This window comes from Cherax quadricarinatus, chromosome 58 (assembly GCF_038502225.1).
Source record: "Cherax quadricarinatus isolate ZL_2023a chromosome 58, ASM3850222v1, whole genome shotgun sequence".
Lineage (NCBI taxonomy): Eukaryota > Metazoa > Arthropoda > Malacostraca > Decapoda > Parastacidae > Cherax > Cherax quadricarinatus.
Window position 1 is genome coordinate 11,501,006 of NC_091349.1, and position 25,909 is coordinate 11,526,914.

General features: G+C 45.0%; 1 protein-coding gene across 2 annotated transcripts in view; it reads right to left on the bottom strand.

Moving 5' to 3' along the window:
- LOC128698064 (cadherin-86C-like) overlaps positions 1-25,909 on the bottom strand; it is a 343,481-nt gene that overhangs the window by 19,928 nt on the left and 297,644 nt on the right. For both annotated transcript variants that reach the window (XM_070097607.1, XM_070097606.1), the window contains exons 8-17: positions 13,291-13,414; positions 12,585-12,783; positions 12,053-12,125; positions 10,908-11,060; positions 9,873-10,031; positions 9,467-9,620; positions 8,406-8,581; positions 5,907-6,041; positions 4,995-5,079; positions 2,622-2,734 (exon numbers count right to left, since the gene is read on the bottom strand). In XM_070097607.1, coding sequence (XP_069953708.1) covers positions 2,622-2,734; positions 4,995-5,079; positions 5,907-6,041; positions 8,406-8,581; positions 9,467-9,620; positions 9,873-10,031; positions 10,908-11,060; positions 12,053-12,125; positions 12,585-12,783; positions 13,291-13,414 — 1,371 coding nt within the window. The remainder of the gene's footprint in view (positions 1-2,621; positions 2,735-4,994; positions 5,080-5,906; positions 6,042-8,405; positions 8,582-9,466; positions 9,621-9,872; positions 10,032-10,907; positions 11,061-12,052; positions 12,126-12,584; positions 12,784-13,290; positions 13,415-25,909) is intronic.

A 25,909-nucleotide genomic window follows, 5' to 3' on the forward strand; every position in this document is an offset into this window, starting at 1 on the left:
CTGAAGTGATTCACGGCTAGTGACTATTAAATGGTATTTGGGAATGAAATTTTAGATGATGTTTCGGGTCATCCTGGACCATTGAAGGGAAAACTTTAGAAGACATTTCGCCCGTCATGAACCATTGGTAATTAGACCTCAGTTTCCATTCCAAATTGTGGTTTAACTGTGCGAAATGTTCTTATTTATGCTTAACTCTCCATCACCTCGCACCTAACGAGAAATAATCAGGAACCTTCCAACAGAGGTAACCTACTGTGGGTGCCAAATCATTTTGACACCCACTGTAGGTTACTTTTGTGGGATGTGCAGGTCACCTATGGTCAATTTTTATAAGACAGCAACACAGAGATGAGGGAAGATCTGCTACAATATTTTGACCTCGAACCGAGGTCCTCGTCAGTAGAGTGTCTCAGCTGAAGGTTAAATTACTCATAAGTTCTCCCCATCATCTCTCGCCTTTCTGTCCATATTTCATTTTTATACACTGCAATGGCAATTGTGTATTAATCTGTGACTTACCTACAACCCACACTCTGACGTACCTACAGCCCACACTCTGACGTACCTACAGCCCACACTCTGACGTACCTACAACCCACACTCTGACGTACCTACAGCCCACACTCTGACGTACCTACAATCCACACTCTGACGTACCTACAGCCCACACTCTGACGTACCTACAACCCACACTGACGTACCTACAGCCCACACTCTGACGTACCTACAACCCACACTCTGACGTACCTACAGCCCACACTCTGACGTACCTACAACCCACACTCTGACGTACCTACAGCCCCCACTCTGACGTACCTACAGCCCACACTGACGTACCTACAACTCACACTCTGACGTACCTACAGCCCACACTCTGACGTACCTACAACCCACACTCTGACGTACCTACAGCCCACACTCTGACGTACCTACAACCCACACTCTGACGTACCTACAACCCACACTCTGACGTACCTACAGCCCACACTCTGACGTACCTACAACCCACACTCTGACGTACCTACAGCCCACACTGACGTACCTACAACCCACACTGACGTACCTACAACCCACACTCTGACGTATCTACAACCCACACTCTGACGTACCTACAACCCACACTCTGACGTACCTACAACCCACACTCTGACGTACATACAACCCACACTCTGACGTACCTACAACCCACACTCTGACGTACCTACAACCCACACTCTGACGTACCTACAACCCACACTCTGACGTACCTACAACCCACACTGACGTACCTACAGCCCACACTGACGTACCTACAACCCACACTGACGTACCTACAACCCACACTGACGTACCTACAACCCACACTGACGTACCTACAACCCACACTGACGTACCTACAACCCACTCTGACGTACCTACAACCCACACTGACGCACCTACAACCCACAATGTTGTACCTACAACCCACACTGACGTACCTACAACCCACACTCTGACGTACCTACAACCCACACTGACGTACCTACAACCCACACTGACGTACCTACAATCTACACTGACGTACCTACAACCCACACTGACGTACCTACAACCCACACTCTGACGTACCTACAACCCACACTGACGTACCTACAACCCACACTGACGTACCTACAACCCACACTGACGTACCTACAACCCACACTCTGACGTACCTACAACCCACACTGACGTACCTACAACCCACACTGACGTACCTACAATCCACACTGACGTACCTACAACCCACACTCACGTACCTACAACCCACACTGACGTACCTACAACCCACACTCACGTACCTACAACCCACACTGACGCACCTACAACCCACACTCTGACGTACCTACAACCCACACTGACGTACCTACAACCCACACTCACGTACCTACAACCCACACTGACGTACCTACAACCCACACTGACGTACCTACAACCCACACTGACGTACCTACAACCCACACTGACGTACCTACAACCCACACTGACGTACCTACAACCCACACTGACGTACCTACAACCCACACTCACGTACCTACAACCCACACTGACGTACCTACAACCCACACTGACGTACCTACAATCCACAATGACGTACCTACAACCCACACTCACGTACCTACAACCCACACTGACGTACCTACAATCCACACTGACGTACCTACAACCCACACTGACGTACCTACAACCCACACTGACGTACCTACAACCCACACTGACGTACCTACAACCCACACTGACGTACCTACAACCCACACTGACGTACCTACAACCCACACTGACGTACCTACAACCCACACTGACGTACCTACAACCCACACTGACGTACCTACAACCCACACTCACGTACCTACAACCCACACTCACGTACCTACAACCCACACTCACGTACCTACAACCCACACTGACGTACCTACAACCCACACTGACGTACCTACAACCCACACTCACGTACCTACAACCCACACTCACGTACCTACAACCCACACTGACGTACCTACAACCCACACTGACGTACCTACAACCCACACTCACGTACCTACAACCCACACTCACGTACCTACAACCCACACTCACGTACCTACAACCCACACTCTGACACACCCACACCGAACATTTACCTCGTTAAAGCGCACTTCTATCGGTGGCTTCGGGTAGATGAAAGAGATAAATCTCTCCACAAATTCCTCTCGGAAAATTTGTATTGGGACTGTCTCGCTCAGTTGCGGAACTCCTGTGAAGAGAAAAATCACTCTGTAAACGCCATCTTAGGGCTCTTCATCCATGGAACCAGAGCTTAGTTATTCTTCCCAATAATGTAGATAATGTAACTTCCCAAGTCGGATGTTAGTATTAGTAAATATACTATGACATAACTATTAAAAACTGAATAACTTTTAAAATGCAGCCCACAAGATCGTGGCTTCTACAGAACTAAATGTTTTTACAAGGGATGGATCGAAACGTGCTTACAAAGATGGATTTAATGATAAAATGGGTGACGGAAATATATTGATTCTTTCCAAGACATAATATGGTTGCATTTTTAACTCGGGATATTAATAAAATTAGTTTGTGATGTATAAGATTAACTTACTAACTCACCAAGATTATAGACTGTCACACTGACCATACTAACTTACCCAGATAATACACTGTCACACTGACCATACTAACTTACCCAGATAATACACTGTCACACTGACCATACTAACTTACCCAGATAATACACTGTCCATACTAACTTACCCAGATAATACACTGTCACACTGACCATACAAACTTACCCAGATAATACACTGTCACACTGACCATACTAACTTACCCAGATAATACACTGTCACACTGACCATACTAAACAGATAATACACTGTCACACTGACTAACTTACCCAGATAATACACTGTCACACTGACCATACTAACTTACCCAGATAATACACTGTCACACTGACCATACTAACTTACCCAGATAATACACTGTCACACTGACCATACTAACTTACCCAGATAATACACTGTCACACTGACCATACTAACTTACCCAGATAATACACTGTCACACTGACCATACTAACTTACCCAGATAATACACTGTCACACTGACCATACTAACTTACCCAGATAATACACTGTCACACTGACCATACTAACTTACCCAGATAATACGCTGTCACACTGACCATACTAACTTACCCAGATAATACACTGTCACACTGACCATACTAACTTACCCAGATAATACGCTGTCACACTGACCATACTAACTTACCCAGATAATACACTGTCACACTGACCATACTAACTTACCCAGATAATACGCTGTCACACTGACCATACTAACTTACCCAGATAATACACTGTCACACTGACCATACAAACTTACCCAGATAATACACTGTCACACTGACCATACTAACTTACCCAGATAATACGCTGTCACACTGACCATACTAACTTACCCAGATAATACACTGTCACACTGACCATACTAACTTACCCAGATAATACACTGTCACACTGACCATACTAACTTACCCAGATAATACACTGTCACACTGACCATACTAACTTACCCAGATAATACACTGTCACACTGACCATACTAACTTACCCAGATAATACACTGTCACACTGACCATACTAACTTACCCAGATAATACACTGTCACACTGACCATACTAACTTACCCAGATAATACACTGTCACACTGACTATACTTACCCACTTGTCACCCAGATAATACACTGTCACACTGACCATACTAACTTACCCAGATAATACGCTGTCACACTGACCATACTAACTTACCCAGATAATACACTGTCACACTGACCATACTAACTTACCCAGATAATACACTGTCACACTGACCATACTAACTTACCCAGATAATACACTGTCACACTGACCATACTAACTTACCCAGATAATACACTGTCACACTGACCATACTAACTTACCCAGATAATACACTGTCACACTGACTATACTAACTTACCCAGATAATACACTGTCACACTGACCATACTAACTTACCCAGATAATACGCTGTCACACTGACCATACTAACTTACCCAGATAATACACTGTCACACTGACCATACTAACTTACCCAGATAATACACTGTCACACTGACCATACTAACTTACCCAGATAATACGCTGTCACACTGACCATACTAACTTACCCAGATAATACACTGTCGCACTGACCATACTAACTTACCCAGATAATACACTGTCACACTGACCATACTAACTTACCCAGATAATACACTGTCACACTGACCATACTAACTTACCTAGATCATACGCTGTCACACTGACCATACTAACTTACCCAGATAATACACTGTCACACTGACCATACTAACTTACCTAGATCATACGCTGTCACACTGACCATACTAACTTACCTAGATCATACGCTGTCACACTGACCATACTAACTTACCTAGATCATACGCTGTCACACTGACCATACTAACTTACCTAGATCATACGCTGTCACACTGAACTTGATCACACCATCATCATTCTCATAAGCACGTTCTTTTCTTCTCGATATCCCAGATACCTGTCAGAGCAGACGAATTAATTTCATGCAGGCAAAAATATTGTCTCAGGTATAAAATACATCCCAGTCCTTACTAACTAGGCTGGTCTTTAGTCTTACTGTCTAGGTTGGTCTTAGTCTTACTGACTAGGTTGGTCTTAGTCTTACTGACTAGGTTGGTCTTAGTCTTACTGACTAGGTTGGTCTTAGTCTTACTGTCTAGGTTGGTCTTAGTCTTACTGACTAGGTTGGTCTTAGTCTTACTGACTAGGTTGGTCTTAGTCTTACTGACTAGGTTGGTCTTAGTCTTACTGACTAGGTTGGTCTTAGTCTTACTGACTAGGTTGGTCTTAGTCTTACTGACTAGGTTGGTCTTAGTCTTACTGACTAGGTTGGTCTTAGTCTTACTGACTAGGTTGGTCTTAGTCTTACTGACTAGGTTGGTCTTAGTCTTACTGACTAGGTTGGTCTTAGTCTTACTGACTAGGTTGGTCTTAGTCTTACTGACTAGGTTGGTTTTAGCCTTAATGACTAGGCTTGTCTTAGTCTTACTGACTAGGCTAGTCTTAGTTTTACTGACTAGGCTGGTCTTAGTCTTACTGACTAGGCTGGTCTTAGTCTTGCTGACTAGGTAAGTCTTAGTCTTAATGACCAGGCTGGTCTTAGTCTTAATGACCAGGCTGGTCTTAGTCTTCCTGACTAGGCCGGTCCTACTCTTACTGACTAGGCTGGTCTTAGTCTTACTGTTTTGAAATGCATTTCTAAAGTTAACTCAGTATATTAATGTCATTTATGTACGTATATATATGCATATATACTCGTATATACTCTGATGCATAGTACTCTACCTGTGGATATGCTAGTTGTTGGACGACAGTGATTTCTCCCGACTGACTGTCCACTCTGAAGTTGCGGTTGAAGATGCTTGGGTCCATACTGTAGCGGATCTTGTTGTTGGGCTCCTCAGCGTCGTCATCAACAGCCTGAGGTATAAGTAAGTCACCGACTGTAACACATCACCAGTATGGGGCATGATCAGTCACCGTAACACATCACCAGTATGGGGCATAATCAGTCACCGTAACACATCACCAGTATGGGGCATGATCAGTCACCGTAACACATCACCAGTATGGGCATGATCAGTCACCGTAACACGTCACGTATGGGGCATGATCAGTCACCGTAACACATCACAAGTCAGGGATAAAATTAGTCACCGTAACACAAGTCTGGAGCATGATCAGTCACCGTAACACATCACCAGTCTGGGGCATGATGTCACCAGTTATCATGGTTCAATTCAACAGTTTTCATGGTTCAATTCACCAGTCATCATGGTTCAACTCACCAGTTACCATGGTTCAACTCATCAGTTATCAAGGTTCAACTCACCAGACATCATGGTTCAATTCACCAGTTATCATGGTTCAACTCACCAGTTATCATGGTTCAACTCACCAGTTATCATGGTTCAACTCACCAGACATCATGGCTCAACTCACCAGTTGTCATGGTTCAACTCACCAGTTATGGTTCAATTCACCAGCTATCATGGTTCAACTCACCAGTTATCATGGTTCAACTCACCAGTTATCATGGTTCAATTCACCAGCTATCATGGTTCAATTCACCAGTTATCATGGTTCAACTCACCAGTTATCATGGTTCAATTCACCAGCTATCATGGTTCAACTCACCAGTTATCATGGTTCAACTCACCAGATATCATGGTTCAATTCACCAGCTATCATGGTTCAACTCACCAGTTATCATGGTTCAATTCACCAGCTATCATGGTTCAATTCACCAGTTATCATGGTTCAACTCACCAGTTATCATGGTTCAATTCACCAGCTATCATGGTTCAACTCACCAGTTATCATGGTTCAATTCACCAGCTATCATGGTTCAATTCACCAGTTATCATGGTTCAACTCACCAGTTATCATGGTTCAATTCACCAGTTATCATGGTTCAACTCACCAGCTATCATGGTTCAATTCACCAGTTATCATGGTTCAACTCACCAGTTATCATGGTTCAACTCACCAGTTATCATGGTTCAACTCACCAGTTATCATGGTTCAACTCACCAGTTATCATGGTTTAACTCACCAGTTATCATGGTTCAACTCACCAGTTATCATGGTTCAACTCACCAGTTATGGTTCAACTCACCAGTTATCATGGTTCAACTCACCAGTTATCATGGTTCAACTCACCAGTTGTCATGGTCCAACTCACCAGTTATCATGGTTCAACTCACCAGTTATCATGGTTCAACTCACCAGTTATCATGGTTCAACTCACCAGTTATCATGGTTCAACTCACCAGTTGTCATGGTCCAACTCACCAGTTATCATGGTTCAACTCACCAGCTATCATGGTTCAACTCACCAGTTATCATGGTTCAACTCACCAGTTATCATGGTTCAACTCACCAGTTATCATGGTTCAACTCACCAGTTATCATGGTCCAACTCACCAGTTATCATGGTTCAACTCACCAGCTACCATGGTTCAACTCACCAGTTATCATGGTTCAACTCACCAGTTATCATGGTTCAACTCACCAGTTATCATGGTCCAACTCACCAGTTATCATGGTTCAACTCACCAGTTATCATGGTTCAACTCACCAGTTATCATGGTTCAACTCACCAGTTATCATGGTTCAACTCACCAGTTATCATGGTCCAACTCACCAGTTATCATGGTTCAACTCACCAGCTACCATGGTTCAACTCACCAGTTATCATGGTTCAACTCACCAGTTATCATGGTTCAACTCACCAGTTATCATGGTTCAACTCACCAGTTATCATGGTCCAACTCACCAGTTATCATGGTTCAACTCACCAGTTATCATGGTTCAACTCACCAGTTATCATGGTTCAACTCACCAGTTATCATGGTTCAACTCACCAGCTATCATGGTCCAACTCACCAGTTATCATGGTTCAACTCACCAGCTACCATGGTTCAACTCACCAGTTATCATGGTCCAACTCACCAGTTATCATGGTTCAACTCACAAGTTATCATGGTTCAACTCACCAGCTATCATGGTCCAACTCACCAGTTATCATGGTTCAACTCACCAGTTATCATGGTTCAACTCACCAGTTATCATGGTTCAACTCACCAGTTATCACGGTTCAACTCACCAGTTATCATGGTTCAACTCACCAGTTATCATGGTTCAACTCACCAGTTATCATGGTTCAACTCACCAGTTATCACGGTTCAACTCACCAGTTATCATGGTTCAACTCACCAGTTATCACGGTTCAACTCACCAGTTATCACGGTTCAACTCACCAGTTATCACGGTTCAACTCACCTCTACATACAACGGAGACTTGAGGCTAGACTGGTCTGGTTTCATCACTCCCTTATATATAGGCTTGAGGAACCTTGGTACCTTGTCGTTGATATCTAGCAGCTGAAGAATGACTCTGGCACTGGCCTTGTTGCCCAGGCCATTGTTATCTGTTGCTTCTACCGTCAGATGGATCTCTGGAATCAAACAGCGGGAAGGTTCAGCGTGGCATATGAGTTGAATAATGTACACAGTGCTGTGTGTGTGAAGATGAGTGAAAAATGCCTCTCATTACTTGTCCTAAATCTATATAGATGTTAAAAAGGAATTACAGGCTAAGAGGTGCTATCCTACCTCGGCTCATCTATAGGTTAATGGGTATTATCCAACCTCGGCTCATCTAGAGGCTAAGAGTTGTTGTCCTACTTCACATCCTTTCAAAGCCTGGTCCTATCTAAAGTATACTGAACCCCCACTCCCCCCAGGATGCGACCTGCACAAATCGACTAACACCTAGGTACCTACTTATTGCTAGGTGTACAGGGGCAGTAGGCGTGAAGGGACCTGCCCATACGTCTCGCCCAGCCTAGGATAACCCAATCACGTAGATTTTTATCCGAGGATAACCCATTTATGTAGCTTTTTCTAACCTAGGATAACCTAATCATGTAGATTGTTTTAACTTAGGATACTCAATTACATAGATTTTCTAACCTTGGATAATCCAATTACGCAGACTTTGAAACCTAGGATAACCCGGTAACGTAGATTTTGAAGCCAAAGATAACACAATAAGGTAGATTTTCTAGCCTAGAATAGCTTAATTATATACAATTTTCAACATATAATAACCTATTTACAGAAAATTTGAACCTAGGATAACCAAACTGTGAGACGTAGGATAAACCAATGACGTACAATTTTAAAACTAGGATAACTCATGATGTACAATTTTAAAGCTAGGATAACTCAATTACATAGAATGTCCAACATAAGATAACCCAAATAAGTAGATCCGAGACCTAGAATAACCTCATTGAGTAGAATTTTAAAGCTAGGATAAGAGAGAAGCTGGGACTGACCTGGATGAAGCTCTCGATCAAAATCCTGACTGTTAGTAGCACAGATAATCAGACCACTGATGTCATCCAACTGGAGCTTGTCAGCCAGCTTGCCACTCAGTTGTGTGTACCTGATCGCCCCGAAGTCACCGTTGTCACCATCAGTGGCTCGCACCTGAACAACAAAGTTGGTGAAAATTTACTTTGGTCGTGTAAAAATTATATATTTTTCACCTCTTGATATTAAGATTGTGACTGATATTTACTTATATGTTAGTATTATTCATATATATTCATATTAGTATTAAAGCTATATACAGGGCGAAACGTAGTCCCAACAAAAATCTTTTTATCTTCAAGATTGACTACAATGTTTGGACTCAGATCATCCCACGTACAAGAGGTTGAACACAGTGCTCATCCTTACCCTGAGGATGGAGGTGCCAGCAGTGATGTTCTCGTAGATCTGAGCAGTGTACAGTGACTTGCTGAACACTGGTATGTTGTCGTTGAGGTCGAGCACGTTAATCCTCACCTGAGTACTGCTCGACGCCTGCCCAGTACCTGACACCTGACGGGCCAATACCTGAAACAATTAGGGAGCCAAATCAGGTGTTGTAAGAGGAACAGTCATCGTTTGGTGGTATGTGAAATGGCAAAATGATATGTCTGAAGTCATCAGTTGGTATATATGAAAAGTAGGGTTCTCATGTTTCATGAAGGTGTTACTGCTGGTTATCATATGATTACGACCCGTTTCAGGAAACACTTGTTTTGTTTCCTGACAAACCTTACCTATCCCACCCTATTAATAATCATTTAATGCTTAAACAGGTCTTTTATATGATTAAGACCCGTGTCAGGGGACATCTGTCCTGCCTCCTCACCAATAAAACAACAATATTAATAATCAAATGAATATATACACGATGAGGTGTATATCTCTCAGAGTATATATACTTTGTAAGAGTTTAATTTAATCCCAAGACTTTAAACCACCTTAACCAACCTATTAACACTCTCTTGGGCTTAAATAATTCCAACATTAACGTATATTTCACGATAATTATAACGTATCTATGGAATAAATAAAATGTGGCTCTTTCAAATTATTACTTTGGGAGAAATTAGCAAAAATAACACTTTTATTTTGAATAGTAATCACCTAAATGCGTCGAGAACCAACATTCACATTAAATAATATTATACGTATTTAGAATTAAAAATTACGGTGCTGGATAAGGTCCTCACACAGACACAAATAGAAGTGAAGGTGATTTAAAATAGTTTATCTCTACAGCTGCTCAACCATACTGAACAATGCAAATATATACTATTACAATAAACTAGAGAAAGAGGGACTGGTGGAGGTCACAGTATTTTAACTAGTGCAGGCTAACTATTGCAGGTCACAATACCTTGAACTAGTGGAAACAAGAGGTACTGATGGAGGTCACAATACCTTGAACTCAATCCTGGGTCTCGTCTCATAGTCTAGCAGTGCCGAGTTCTTGACTTTAATAATGAAGTCATCAGAGTCCCTCACAATGTTGGGTTCCACGGTAAAGATACCATCGTCTCCCTCCAGCGTCATGGCAAACATGCCCTTCAATCCCTGGCCACCAACACAATTACTAATTAATATATTTTATGTAGAAAATAAAATTTAAAACTATTTTTAAAATAAATTTTATATAATAAAAATAAATTTCAAAACACATTTAGAACTTGTCCTGTTTCCTGACGAACCTACCTTAACTGATATCAGATTTCTAGAACTAACAATGCATACTGATATAGGCCAGTGCTCTAACCACTGGGATCGACACCATGCCCAGCCCTTCTAGGGTAGGGTAGGTGCCTGAGCCAGAGCTTGCAGCTCACAAGCCTGCCATTCCCAGTAACCCCCTTGGGGCGGGGATGGCAGCCCAGAGAGGTCTAGTTTCTAGGCCTGCGGACAGTTGGTCCCAAAGATGAGGGGGTGCTTGTACCTCCTCCCATAGGAGACTTAGGTCTCAGAGACTCCTTAGACAGGGAGCCAAGGCCGGGCCACCACTTGGAAAAGGCCCGGGCCGGGAGAATACCGGCGAATCTTTAATAATAATAATAATAACTGCACCACTGGCTTAAGACTGATCAAACTTGCCGTTGATTTGTTGGAAGTGTGCTTTATGGAAGGGGTCGTTTGGTAGGCTTTGTCTATCAGCAGATAACTACACTGTTTGACTGAAGGGGAATTTATTATTAAGTGATTTGTCAGGTAAAATCAGCTTACCAGGATCTATCAGATTTAAAAAGAAAATCAAAATATAAACAAATTTTGCAGGAATGATACCAAGAAATTTTCTAAGATTTTATATTTTTTTATGAACTCTTTTCTATACTATACGAAATTTTGTAATTATCCCAAGACTTTTCCCATTTTCCCAAGACAATATTCTCTTTGTCACCCTCTTATGGAAGATATATGAGAACGAAACCTGTGGAGGAAGAGGCTGAAGAAGGATTTACCCTCTGGAAGAAGGGATTGAAGAAGGACTTATTCTCTGGAGGAAGGGATTTAGGAAGGACTTGCCCTATGGAGGAATGGATTGGGGAAGGACTTACCCTCTGGAGGAAGGGATTGGGGAAGGCGACGATGGCGTCTGGTGGACTGTTCTCACGCACTTCGCCCACATATCTGCAGTAAGAAAAAATATGAAACATTTGCTTAACTTAAGGAATCACGAAGGTAATGACCCTATGTAGTAACACACACACACACACACACACACACACACACACACACACACACACACACACACACACACACACACACAGTGATACATAATGACAAATCTCGTGGAGCTGGGAGAGAGTGAACCTAGTAGCGACCAGAGAAAAGGCAGGACCAGGAGCTGTGACTCGACTCCTGCAACTACAAATAGGTGAGCACACACACACAACAATAATAGCTTGTAGGTACGATTCCCGATACGGTTCGAAGATTATCGTTATGTGCAATTGTTTAGGCATTAAATGAAATTTGCGAAGAACATCTACAGCATAAAACAAGGGTTACCACACCATAAAACGAAGGACATCAACACATAAAACGAAGGACATTAAATCATAAAACGAGGATCACCGTGATACTCACTGCTCGTAGACGAACTTGGGGATCATGACGTCTGAGTCCATGACAACAAAGGCGACCTCCACCGAGGAGCTGTACGTCTCTTCGGGAGCTCGAGTCTTCTCGTTCTCCAGTTCGACTGCTGTTACCTTCACCAGGATGGGCTCCAGCGTGGTCATGGTCTCCATCAACCGCGTCACCGTGTTCTGTAGAGTGATGGAGCCTGTGGGGGAGTGAAGAGTAAAGGACTCTGCAGGGAGTTTGTAAGGAAGGAGTCAGGAGGGAGTTTGTAAGGAGGGAGGGAGTAGGGAGTTTGTAAGGAGGGAGGGAGGGAGGGAGGGAGGGAGGAAGGAAGGAGTTTGTAAGGAAGGAGGGAGGGAATGAGGAGGTAATAAGAAAAAGAATGTGGGGAAGGGATGACAGGAAGGAAGGAAGGAAAAGAAGAAGAAAAGAAGGAATAAAGGAAAGAATGAATGAAGGAAATAATGAATGAAGGAAATAATGAATGAAGGAAATAAGGAATAAAGGAATGAAAGAGGAAGAAAAGAAGGAACGAATATATACAAAAACATGGATATGGGTATCTCAGTATATAAACACACTGAGCTCTAAATTGTGCATTAAAACAACCGTGAATAAGGGTTTAACCTCGAGATTTTAAAACAAAATTAAACCTCCCTCTTCCCCTCCTCCCCTACCCACCCCCCAAAAAAAACAGGATTTTACTGACCTGTTTTAGGGTTCATGGAGAAGAAAGGGGCGTACTGAGTGGATGCTGCTTGCATTGAGTACCTGATCTCCCGCGGGATGCCCCTATCACCATCAATGGCTGTGATCTTCACCAGCTCATCATCCTGATAATAATAATAATAACAATAATAATAATAATAATAATAATAATAATAATCTCCATCATAATAATAATAATATTAATAGTAATTATTATTAAGTTAGAGAAAGCTGGTTTTCCAGTCACACTCCTTCACATAACATGATTTACCAGTCATCCTCCATCACAAAACAGTTTTCCAGTGATACTCCATCACATAACACGGTTCCAGTCATACTCCATCACATAACACGGTTCCAGTCATACTCCATCACATAACACGGTTCCAGTCATACTCCATCACATAACATGGTTTTTCAAGTCACACTCCATCACATAGCATGGCTTTTTAATGAAAACTTCAGGTTGTTGTTATATTCACCAGGAATGCAGGACAAGTGTTTCCTGACACTGTTCGTAATTACATGAATGACTAGTTACTCTGCAGCTAAACAAGTTACACAGTGGGAACACCGCAGTGCATAGCACTACTGGAGGAGTTATACAGTGGGAACACCTCAGTGTATAGCACTACTGGAGGAGTTATACAGTGGGAACACCTCAGTGCATAGCACTACTGGAGGAGTTATACAGTGGGAACACCTCAGTGTATAGCACTACTGGAGGAGTTATACAGTGGGAACACCTCAGTGCATAGCACTACTGGAGGAGTTATACAGTGGGAACACCTCAGTGTATAGCACTACTGGAGGAGTTATACAGTGGGAACACCTCAGTGCATAGCACTACTGGAGGAGTTATACAGTGGGAACACCTCAGTGTATAGCACTACTGGAGGAGTTATACAGTGGGAACACCTCAGTGTATAGCACTACTGGAGGAGTTATACAGTGGGAACACCTCAGTGCATAGCACTACTGGAGGAGTTATACAGTGGGAACACCTCAGTGTATAGCACTACTGGAGGAGTTATACAGTGGGAACACCTCAGTGTATAGCACTACTGGAGGAGTTATACAGTGGGAACACCGCAGTGTATAGCACTACTGGAGGAGTTATACAGTGGGAACACCTCAGTGTATAGCACTACAGGAGGAGTTATATAGTGGGAACACCGCAGTGTATAGCACTACTGGAGGAGTTTTACAGTGGGAACACCGCAGTGTATAGCACTACTGGAGGAGTTATACAGTGGGAACACCGCAGTGTATAGCACTACTGGAGGAGTTATACAGTGGGAACACCGCAGTGTATAGCACTACTGGAGGAGTTATACAGTGGGAACACCGCAGTGTATACCACTACTGGAGGAGTTATACAGTGGGAACACCGCAGTGTATAGCACTACTGGAGGAGTTATACAGTGGGAACACCGCAGTGTATAGCACTACTGGAGGAGTTATATAGTGGGAACACCGCAGTGTATAGCACTACTGGAGGAGTTATACAGTGGGAACACCGCAGTGTATAGCACTACTGGAGGAGTTATATAGTGGGAACACCGCAGTGTATAGCACTACTGGAGGAGTTATACAGTGGGAACACCGCAGTGTATAGCACTACTGGAGGAGTTATACAGTGGGAACACCGCAGTGTATAGCACTACTGGAGGAGTTATACAGTGGGAACACCGCAGTGTATAGCACTACTGGAGGAGTTATATAGTGGGAACACCGCAGTGTATAGCACTACTGGAGGAGTTATATAGTGGGAACACCGCAGTGTATAGCACTACTGGAGGAGTTATATAGTGGGAACACCGCAGTGTATAGCACTACTGGAGGAGTTATACAGTGGGAACACCGCAGTGTATAGCACTACTGGAGGAGTTATATAGTGGGAACACCGCAGTGTATAGCACTACTGGAGGAGTTATATAGTGGGAATACCGCAGTGTATAGCACTACTGGAGGAGTTATATAGTGGGAACACCGCAGTGTATAGCACTACTGGAGGAGTTATACAGTGGGAACACCGCAGTGTATAGCACTACTGGAGGAGTTATACAGTGGGAACACCGCAGTGTATAGCACTACTGGAGGAGTTATATAGTGGGAACACCGCAGTGTATAGCACTACTGGAGGAGTTATATAGTGGGAACACCGCAGTGTATAGCACTACTGGAGGAGTTATATAGTGGGAACACCGCAGTGTACAGCACTACTGGAGGAGTTATACAGTGGGAACACCGCAGTGTATAGCACTACTGGAGGAGTTATATAGTGGGAACACCGCAGTGTATAGCACTACTGGAGGAGTTATATAGTGGGAACACCGCAGTGTATAGCACTACTGGAGGAGTTATATAGTGGGAACACCGCAGTGTATAGCACTACTGGAGGAGTTATACAGTGGGAACACCGCAGTGTATAGCACTACTGGAGGAGTTATATAGTGGGAACACCGCAGTGTATAGCACTACTGGAGGAGTTATACAGTAGGAACACCTCAGTGTATAGCACTACTGGAGGAGTTATATAGTGGGAACACCGCAGTGTATAGCACTACTGGAGGAGTTATACAGTGGGAACACCTCAGTGTATAGCACTACTGGAGGAGTTATACAGTGGGAACACCGCAGTGTATAACACTACTGGAGGAGTTATACAGTGGGAACACCTCAGTGTATAGCACTACTGGAGGAGTTATACAGTGGGAACACCTCAGTGTATAGCACTACTGGAGGAGTTATACAGTGGGAACACCGCAGTGTATAGCACTACTGGAGGAGTTATACAGTGGGAACACCTCAGTGCATAGCACTACTGGAGGAGTTATACAGTGAGAACACCTCAGTGTATAGCACTACTGGAGGAGTTATACAGTGGGAACACCTCAGTGTATAGCACTACTGGAGGAGTTATACAGTGGGAACACCTCAGTGTATAGCACTACTGGAGGAGTTATACAGTGGGAACACCTCAGTGTATAGCACTACTGGAGGAGTTATACAGTGGGAACACCTCAGTGTATAGCACTACTGGAGGAGTTATACAGTGGGAACACCGCAGTGTATAGCACTACTGGAGGAGTTATACAGTGGGAACACCGCAGTGTATAGCACTACTGGAGGAGTTATACAGTGGGAACACCGCAGTGTATAGCACTACTGGAGGAGTTATACAGTGGGAACACCGCAGTGTATAGCACTAGTGGAGGAGTTATACAGTGGGAACACCGCAGTGTATAGCACTACTGGAGGAGTTATACAGTGGGAACACCGCAGTGTACAGCACTACTGGAGGAGTTATACAGTGGGAACACCGCAGTGTATAGCACTACTGGAGGAGTTATAGTGGGAACACCGCAGTGTATAGCACTACGGGAGGAGTTATACAGTGGGAACACCGCAGTGTACAGCACTACTGGAGGAGTTATACAGTGGGAACACCGCAGTGTACAGCACTACTGGAGGAGTTATACAGTGGGAACACCGCAGTGTATAGCACTACTGGAGGAGTTATACAGTGGGAACACCGCAGTGTACAGCACTACTGGAGGAGTTATACAGTGGGAACACCGCAGTGTATAGCACTACTGGAGGAGTTATACAGTGGGAACACCGCAGTGTATAGCACTACTGGAGGAGTTATACAGTGGGAACACCGCAGTGTACAGCACTACTGGAGGAGTTATACAGTGGGAACACCGCAGTGTATAGCACTACTGGAGGAGTTATAGTGGGAACACCGCAGTGTATAGCACTAGTGGAGGAGTTATACAGTGGGAACACCGCAGTGTACAGCACTACTGGAGGAGTTATACAGTTGGAACACCGCAGTGTACAGCACTACTGGAGGAGTTATACAGTGGGAACACCGCAGTGTATAGCACTACTGGAGGAGTTATACAGTGGGAACAGCGCAGTGTACAGCACTACTGGAGGAGTTATACAGTGGGAACACCGCAGTGTATAGCACTACTGGAGGAGTTATAGTGGGAACACCGCAGTGTATAGCACTACTGGAGGAGTTATACAGTGGGAACACCTCAGTGTATAGCACTACTGGAGGAGTTATACAGTGGGAACACCTCAGTGTATAGCACTACAGGAGGAGTTATACAGTGGGAACACCTCAGTGTATAGCACTACTGGAGGAGTTATACAGTGGGAACACCGCAGTGTATAGCACTACAGGAGGAGTTATACAGTGGGAACACCTCAGTGTATAGCACTACAGGAGGAGTTATACAGTGGGAACACCGCAGTGTATAGCACTACTGGAGGAGTTATACAGTGGGAACACCTCAGTGTATAGCACTACTGGAGGAGTTATACAGTGGGAACACCTCAGTGTATAGCACTACAGGAGGAGTTATACAGTTGGAACACCGCAGTGTACAGCACTACTGGAGGAGTTATAGTGGGAACACCTCAGTGTATAGCACTACTGGAGGAGTTATACAGTGGGAACACCGCAGTGTATAGCACTACTGGAGGAGTTATACAGTGGGAACACCGCAGTGTATAGCACTACTGGAGGAGTTATACAGTGGGAACACCGCAGTGTACAGCACAACTGGAGGAGTTATACAGTGGGAACACCGCAGTGTATAGCACTACTGGAGGAGTTATACAGTGGGAACACCGCAGTGTATAGCACTACTGGAGGAGTTATACAGTGGGAACACCGCAGTGTATAGCACTACTGGAGGAGTTATACAGTGGGAACACCGCAGTGTATAGCACTGCTGGAGGAGTTATACAGTAGGAACACCGCAGAGTATAGCACTACTGGAGGAGTTATACAGTTGGAACACCGCAGTGTATAGCACTACTGGAGGAGTTATACAGTTGGAACACCGCAGTGTATAGCACTAATGGATGAGTTATACAGTGGGAACACCGCAGTGTATAGCACTAATGGATGAGTTATACAGTGGGAACACCGCAGTGTATAGCACTACAGGAGGAGTTATACAGTTGGAACACCGCAGTGTATAGCACTACTGGAGGAGTTATACAGTGGGAACACCGCAGTGTATAGCACTACTGGAGGAGTTATACAGTGGGAACACCGCAGTGTATAGCACTACTGGAGGAGTTATACAGTTGGAACACCGCAGTGTATAGCACTACTGGAGGAGTTATACAGTGGGAACACCGCAGTGTATAGCACTACTGGAGGAGTTATACAGTGGGAACACCGCAGTGTATAGCACTACTGGAGGAGTTATACAGTTGGAACACCGCAGTGTATAGCACTACTGGAGGAGTTATACAGTGGGAACACCGCAGTGTATAGCACTACTGGAGGAGTTATACAGTTGGAACACCGCAGTGTATAGCACTACTGGAGGAGTTATACAGTGGGAACACCGCAGTGTATAGCACTACTGGAGGAGTTATAGTGGGAACACCTCAGTGTATAGCACTACTGGAGGAGTTATACAGTTGGAACACCGCAGTGTATAGCACTACTGGAGGAGTTATGGTGGGAACACCTCAGTGTATAGCACTACTGGAGGAGTTATACAGTGGGAACACCGCAGTGTATAGCACTACTGGAGGAGTTATACAGTTGGAACACCGCAGTGTATAGCACTACTGGAGGAGTTATACAGTGGGAACACCTCAGTGTACAGCACTACTGGAGGAGTTATACAGTTGGAACACCGCAGTGTATAGCACTACTGGAGGAGTTATACAGTGGGAACACCTCAGTGTACAGCACTACTGGAGGAGTTATACAGTTGGAACACCGCAGTGTATAGCACTACTGGAGGAGTTATACAGTGGGAACACCTCAGTGTACAGCACTACTGGAGGAGTTATACAGTTGGAACACCGCAGTGTATAGCACTACTGGAGGAGTTATACAGTTGGAACACCGCAGTGTATACCACTACTGGAGGAGTTATACAGTTGGAACACCGCAGTGTATAGCACTACTGGAGGAGTTATACAGTTGGAACACCGCAGTGTATAGCACTACTGGAGGAGTTATACAGTGGGAACACCGCAGTGTATAGCACTACTGGAGGAGTTATACAGTTGGAACACCGCAGTGTATAGCACTACTGGAGGAGTTATACAGTGGGAACACCTCAGTGTACAGCACTACTGGAGGAGTTATACAGTTGGAACACCGCAGTGTATAGCACTACTGGAGGAGTTATACAGTGGGAACACCTCAGTGTACAGCACTACTGGAGGAGTTATACAGTTGGAACACCGCAGTGTATAGCACTACTGGAGGAGTTATACAGTGGGAACACCTCAGTGTACAGCACTACTGGAGGAGTTATACAGTTGGAACACCGCAGTGTATAGCACTACTGGAGGAGTTATACAGTTGGAACACCGCAGTGTATACCACTACTGGAGGAGTTATACAGTTGGAACACCGCAGTGTATAGCACTACTGGAGGAGTTATACAGTTGGAACACCGCAGTGTATAGCACTACTGGAGGAGTTATACAGTGGGAACACCGCAGTGTATAGCACTACTGGAGGAGTTATACAGTTGGAACACCGCAGTGTATAGCACTACTGGAGGAGTTATACAGTGGGAACACCGCAGTGTATAGCACTACTGGAGGAGTTATACAGTTGGAACACCGCAGTGTATAGCACTACTGGAGGAGTTATACAGTGGGAACACCTCAGTGTACAGCACTACTGGAGGAGTTATACAGTTGGAACACCGCAGTGTATAGCACTACTGGAGGAGTTATACAGTTGGAACACCGCAGTGTATACCACTACTGGAGGAGTTATACAGTTGGAACACCGCAGTGTATAGCACTACTGGAGGAGTTATACAGTTGGAACACCGCAGTGTATAGCACTACTGGAGGAGTTATACAGTGGGAACACCGCAGTGTATAGCACTACTGGAGGAGTTATAGTGGGAACACCGCAGTGTATAGCACTACTGGAGGAGTTATAGTGGGAACACCTCAGTGTATAGCACTACTTGAGGAGTTATACAGTTGGAACACCGCAGTGTATAGCACTACTGGAGGAGTTATACAGTGGGAACACCGCAGTGTACAGCACTACTGGAGGAGTTATAGTGGGAACACCTCAGTGTATAGCACTACTGGAGGAGTTATACAGTTGGAACACCGCAGTGCATAGCACTACTGGAGGAGTTATACAGTGGGAACACCGCAGTGTACAGCACTACTGGAGGAGTTATACAGTGGGAACACCGCAGTGTATAGCACTACTGGAGGAGTTATACAGTTGGAACACCGCAGTGTATAGCACTACTGGAGGAGTTATACAGTGGGAACACCGCAGTGTACAGCACTACTGGAGGAGTTATACAGTTGGAACACCGCAGTGTATAGCACTACTGGAGGAGTTATACAGTGGGAACACCGCAGTGTACAGCACTACTGGAGGAGTTATACAGTTGGAACACCGCAGTGTATAGCACTACTGGAGGAGTTATACAGTTGGAACACAGCAGTGTATAGCACTACTGGAGGAGTTATACAATGGGAACACTGCAGAGTATAGCACTACTGGAGGAGTTATACAGTTGGAACACCGCAGTGTATAGCACTACTGGAGGAGTTATACAGTGGGAACACCGCAGTGTACAGCACTACTGGAGGAGTTATACAGTTGGAACACCGCAGTGTATAGCACTACTGGAGGAGTTATACAGTGGGAACACCGCAGTGTATAGCACTACTGGAGGAGTTACACAGAGAGAACACCGCAGTGTACAGCACTACTGGAGGAGTTATACAGTGGGAACACCGCAGTGTACAGCACTACTGGAGGAGTTATACAGTGGGAACACCGCAATGTACAGCACTACTGGAGGAGTTATACAGTGGGAAGACCGCAGTGTATAGCACTACTGGAGGAGTTATACAGTGGGAACACCGCAGTGTATAGCACTACTGGAGGAGTTATACAGTGGGAACACCGCAGTGTATAGCACTACTGGAGGAGTTATACAGTGGGAACACCGCAGTGTATAGCACTACTGGAGGAGTTATACAGTGGGAACACCTCAGTGTATAGCACTACTGGAGGAGTTATACAGTGGGAACACCGCAGTGTATAGCACTACTGGAGGAGTTATACAGTGGGAACACCGCAGTGCATAGCACTACTGGAGGAGTTATACAGTGGGAACACCGCAGTGTATAGCACTACTGGAGGAGTTATACAGTGGGAACACCTCAGTGTATAGCACTACTGGAGGAGTTATACAGTGGGAACACCGCAGTGTATAGCACTACTGGAGGAGTTATACAGTGGGAACACCTCAGTGTATAGCACTACTGGAGGAGTTATACAGTGGGAACACCTCAGTGCATAGCACTACTGGAGGAGTTATACAGTGGGAACACCTCAGTGTATAGCACTACTGGAGGAGTTATACAGTGGGAACACCGCAGTGTATAGCACTGCTGGAGGAGTTATACAGTGGGAACACCGCAGTGTATAGCACTACAGGAGGAGTTATACAGTGGGAACACCGCGTTGTATAGCACTACTGGAGGAGTTATACAGTGGGAACACCGCAGTGTATAGCACTACTGGAGGAATTATACAGTTGGAACACCGCAGTGTATAGGACTACAGGAGGAGTTATACAGTGGGAACACCGCAGTGTATAGCACTACTGGAGGAGTTATACAGTGGGAACACCGCAGTGTATAGCACTACTGGAGGAGTTATACAGTGGGAACACCGCAGTGTGTAGCACTACTGGAGGAGTTATATAGTGGGAACACCGCAGTGTATAGCACTACTGGAGGAGTTATACAGTTGGAACACCGCAGTGTATAGGACTACTGGAGGAGTTATACAGTGGGAACACCGCAGTGTATAGGACTACAGGAGGAGTTATACAGTGGGAACACCGCAGTGTATAGCACTACTGGAGGAGTTATACAGTTGGAACACCGCAGTGTATAGGACTACTGGAGGAGTTATACAGTTGGAACACCGCAGTGTATAGGACTACAGGAGGAGTTATACAGTGGGAACACCGCAGTGTATAGCACTACTGGAGGAGTTATACAGTGGGAACACCGCAGTGTATAGCACTACTGGAGGAGTTATACAGTGGGAACACCGCAGTGTATAGCACTGCTGGAGGAGTTATACAGTGGGAACACCGCAGTGTGTAGCACTACTGGAGGAGTTATAGTGGGAACACCACAGTGTGTAGCACTACTGGAAGAGATATACAGTGGGAACACCGCAGTGTGTAGCACTGTTGGAGGAGTTACACAGTGGGAGCACCGCAGTGTGTAGCACTGCTAGAGCAGTAACACAGTGGGAACCCACAGTGTGTAACACAGCTAGAGCAGTAACATAGTAGGAACCCACAGTGTGTAACACAGCTAGAGCAGTAACACAGTGGGAACCCACAGTGTGTAACACTGCTAGAGCAGTAACACAGTGGGAACCCGAAGTGTGTAACACAGCTAGAGCAGTAACACAGTGGGAACCCACAGTGTGTAACACTGCTAGAGCAGTAACACAGTGGGAACCCACAGCGTGTAACACTGTTAGAGCAGTAACACAGTGGGAACCCACAGTGTGTAACACTGCTAGAGCAGTAACACAGTGGGAACCCACAGCGTGTAACACTGCTAGAGCAGTAACACAGTGGGAACCCACAGTGTGTAACACTGCTAGAGCAGTAACACAGTGGGAACCCACAGTGTGTAACACTGCTAGAGCAGTAACACAGTGGGAACCCACAGTGTGTAACACAGCTAGAGCAGTAACACAGTGGGAACCCACAGTGTGTAACACAGCTAGAGCAGTAACACAGTGGGAACCCACAGCGTGTAACACAGCTAGAGCAGTAACACAGTAGGAACCCACAGTGTGTAACACAGCTAGAGCAGTAACACAGTGGGAACCCACAGTGTGTAACACAGCTAGAGCAGTAACACAGTCGGAACCCACAGTGTGTAACACTGCTAGAGCAGTAACACAGTGGGAACCAACAGTGTGTAACACAGCTAGAGCAGTAACACAGTGGGAACCCACAGTGTGTAACACTGCTAGAGCAGTAACACAGTGGGAACCCGCAGTGTGTAACACTGCTAGAGCAGTAACACAGTGGGAACCCACAGTGTGTAACACTGCTAGAGCAGTAACACAGTGGGAACCCGCAGTGTGTAACACTGCTAGAGCAGTAACACAGTGGGAACCCACAGTGTGTAACACTGCTAGAGCAGTAACACAGTGGGAACCCATAGTGTGTAGCACTGCTAGAGCAGTAACACAGTGGGAACCCACAGTGTGTAACACAGCTAGAGCAGTAACACAGTGTGTAACACAGCTAGAGCAGTAACACAGTGTGTAACACTGCTAGAGCAGTAACACAGTGGGAACCCACAGTGTGTAGCACTGCTAGAGCAGTAACACAGTGGGAACCCACAGTGTGTAGCACTGCTAGAGCAGTAACACAGTGCGTAACACTGCTAGAGCAGTAACACAGTGTGTAACACTGCTAGAGCAGTAACACAGTGTGTAACACTGCTAGAGCAGTAACACAGTGTGTAACACTGCTAGAGCAGTAACACAGTGTGTAACAATGCTAGAGCAGTAACACAGTGTGTAACACAGCTAGAGCAGTAACACAGTGTGTAACACAGCTAGAGCAGTAACACAGTGTGTAACACAGCTAGAGCAGTAATACAGTGTGTAACACAGCTAGAGCAGTAACACAGTGTGTAACACAGCTAGAGCAGTAACACAGTGTGTAACACAGCTAGAGCAGTAACACAGTGTGTAACACAGCTAGAGCAGTAACACAGTGTGTAACACAGCTAGAGCAGTAACACAGTGTGTAACACAGCTAGAGCAGTAACACAGTGTGTAACACAGCTAGAGCAGTAACACAGTGTGTAACACAGCTAGAGCAGTAACACAGTGTGTAACACAGCTAGAGTAGTAACACAGTGTGTAACACAGCTAGAGCAGTAACACAGTGGGAACCCACAGAGTGTAACACAGCTAGAGCAGTAACACAGTGTGTAACACAGCTAGAGCAGTAACACAGTATGTAACACAGCTAGAGCAGTAACACAGTGTGTAACACAGCTAGAGCAGTAACACAGTGGGAACCCACAGTGTGTAACACAGCTAGAGCAGTAACACAGTGTGTAACACAGCTAGAGCAGTAACACAGTATGTAACACAGCTAGAGCAGTAACACAGTGTGTAACACAGCTAGAGCAGTAACACAGTGGGAACCCACAGTGTGTAATACAGCTAGAGCAGTAACACAGTGTGTAACACAGCTAGAGCAGTAACACAGTGGGAACCCACAGTGTGTAACACAGCTAGAGCAGTAACACAGTGTGTAACACAGCTAGAGCAGTAACACAGTGGGAACCCACAGTGTGTAACACAGCTAGAGCAGTAACACAGTGTGTAACACAGCTAGAGCAGTAACACAGTATGTAACACAGCTAGAGCAGTAACACAGTGTGTAACACAGCTAGAGCAGTAACACAGTATGTAACACAGCTAGAGCAGTAACACAGTGTGTAACACAGCTAGAGCAGTAACACAGTGTGTAACACAGCTAGAGCAGTAACACAGTGTGTAACACAGCTAGAGCAGTAACACAGTGTGTAACACAGCTAGAGCAGTAACACAGTGTGTAACACAGCTAGAGCAGTAACACAGTGTGTAACACAGCTAGAGCAGTAACACAGTGTGTAACACAGCTAGAGCAGTAACACAGTGTAACACAGCTAGAGCAGTAACACAGTGTGTAACACAGCTAGAGCAGTAACACAGTGTGTAACACAGCTAGAGCAGTAACACAGTGTGTAACACAGCTAGAGCAGTAACACAGTGTGTGTAACACAGCTAGAGCAGTAACACAGTGTGTAACACAGCTAGAGCAGTAACACAGTGGGAACCCACAGTGTGTAACACAGCTAGAGCAGTAACACAGTGTGTAACACAGCTAGAGCAGTAACACAGTGTGTAACACAGCTAGAGCAGTAACACAGTGTGTAACACAGCTAGAGCAGTAACACAGTATGTAACACAGCTAGAGCAGTAACACAGTGTGTAACACAGCTAGAGCAGTAACACAGTGGGAACCCACAGTGTGTAACACAGCTAGAGCAGTAACACAGTGTGTAACACAGCTAGAGCAGTAACACAGTGTGTAACACAGCTAGAGCAGTAACACAGTGTGTAACACAGCTAGAGCAGTAACACAGTGTGTAACACAGCTAGAGCAGTAACACAGTGTGCAACACAGCTAGAGCAGTAACACAGTATGTAACACAGCTAGAGCAGTAACACAGTGTGTAACACAGCTAGAGCAGTAACACAGTGTGTAACACAGCTAGAGCAGTAACACAAGTGGGAACCCACAGTGTGTAACACAGCTAGAGCAGTAACACAGTGTGTAACACAGCTAGAGCAGTAACACAGTGTGTAACACAGCTAGAGCAGTAACACAGTGTGTAACACAGCTAGAGCAGTAACACAGTATGTAACACAGCTAGAGCAGTAACACAGTGTGTAACACAGCTAGAGCAGTAACACAGTGTGTAACACAGCTAGAGCAGTAACACAGTGTGTAACACAGCTAGAG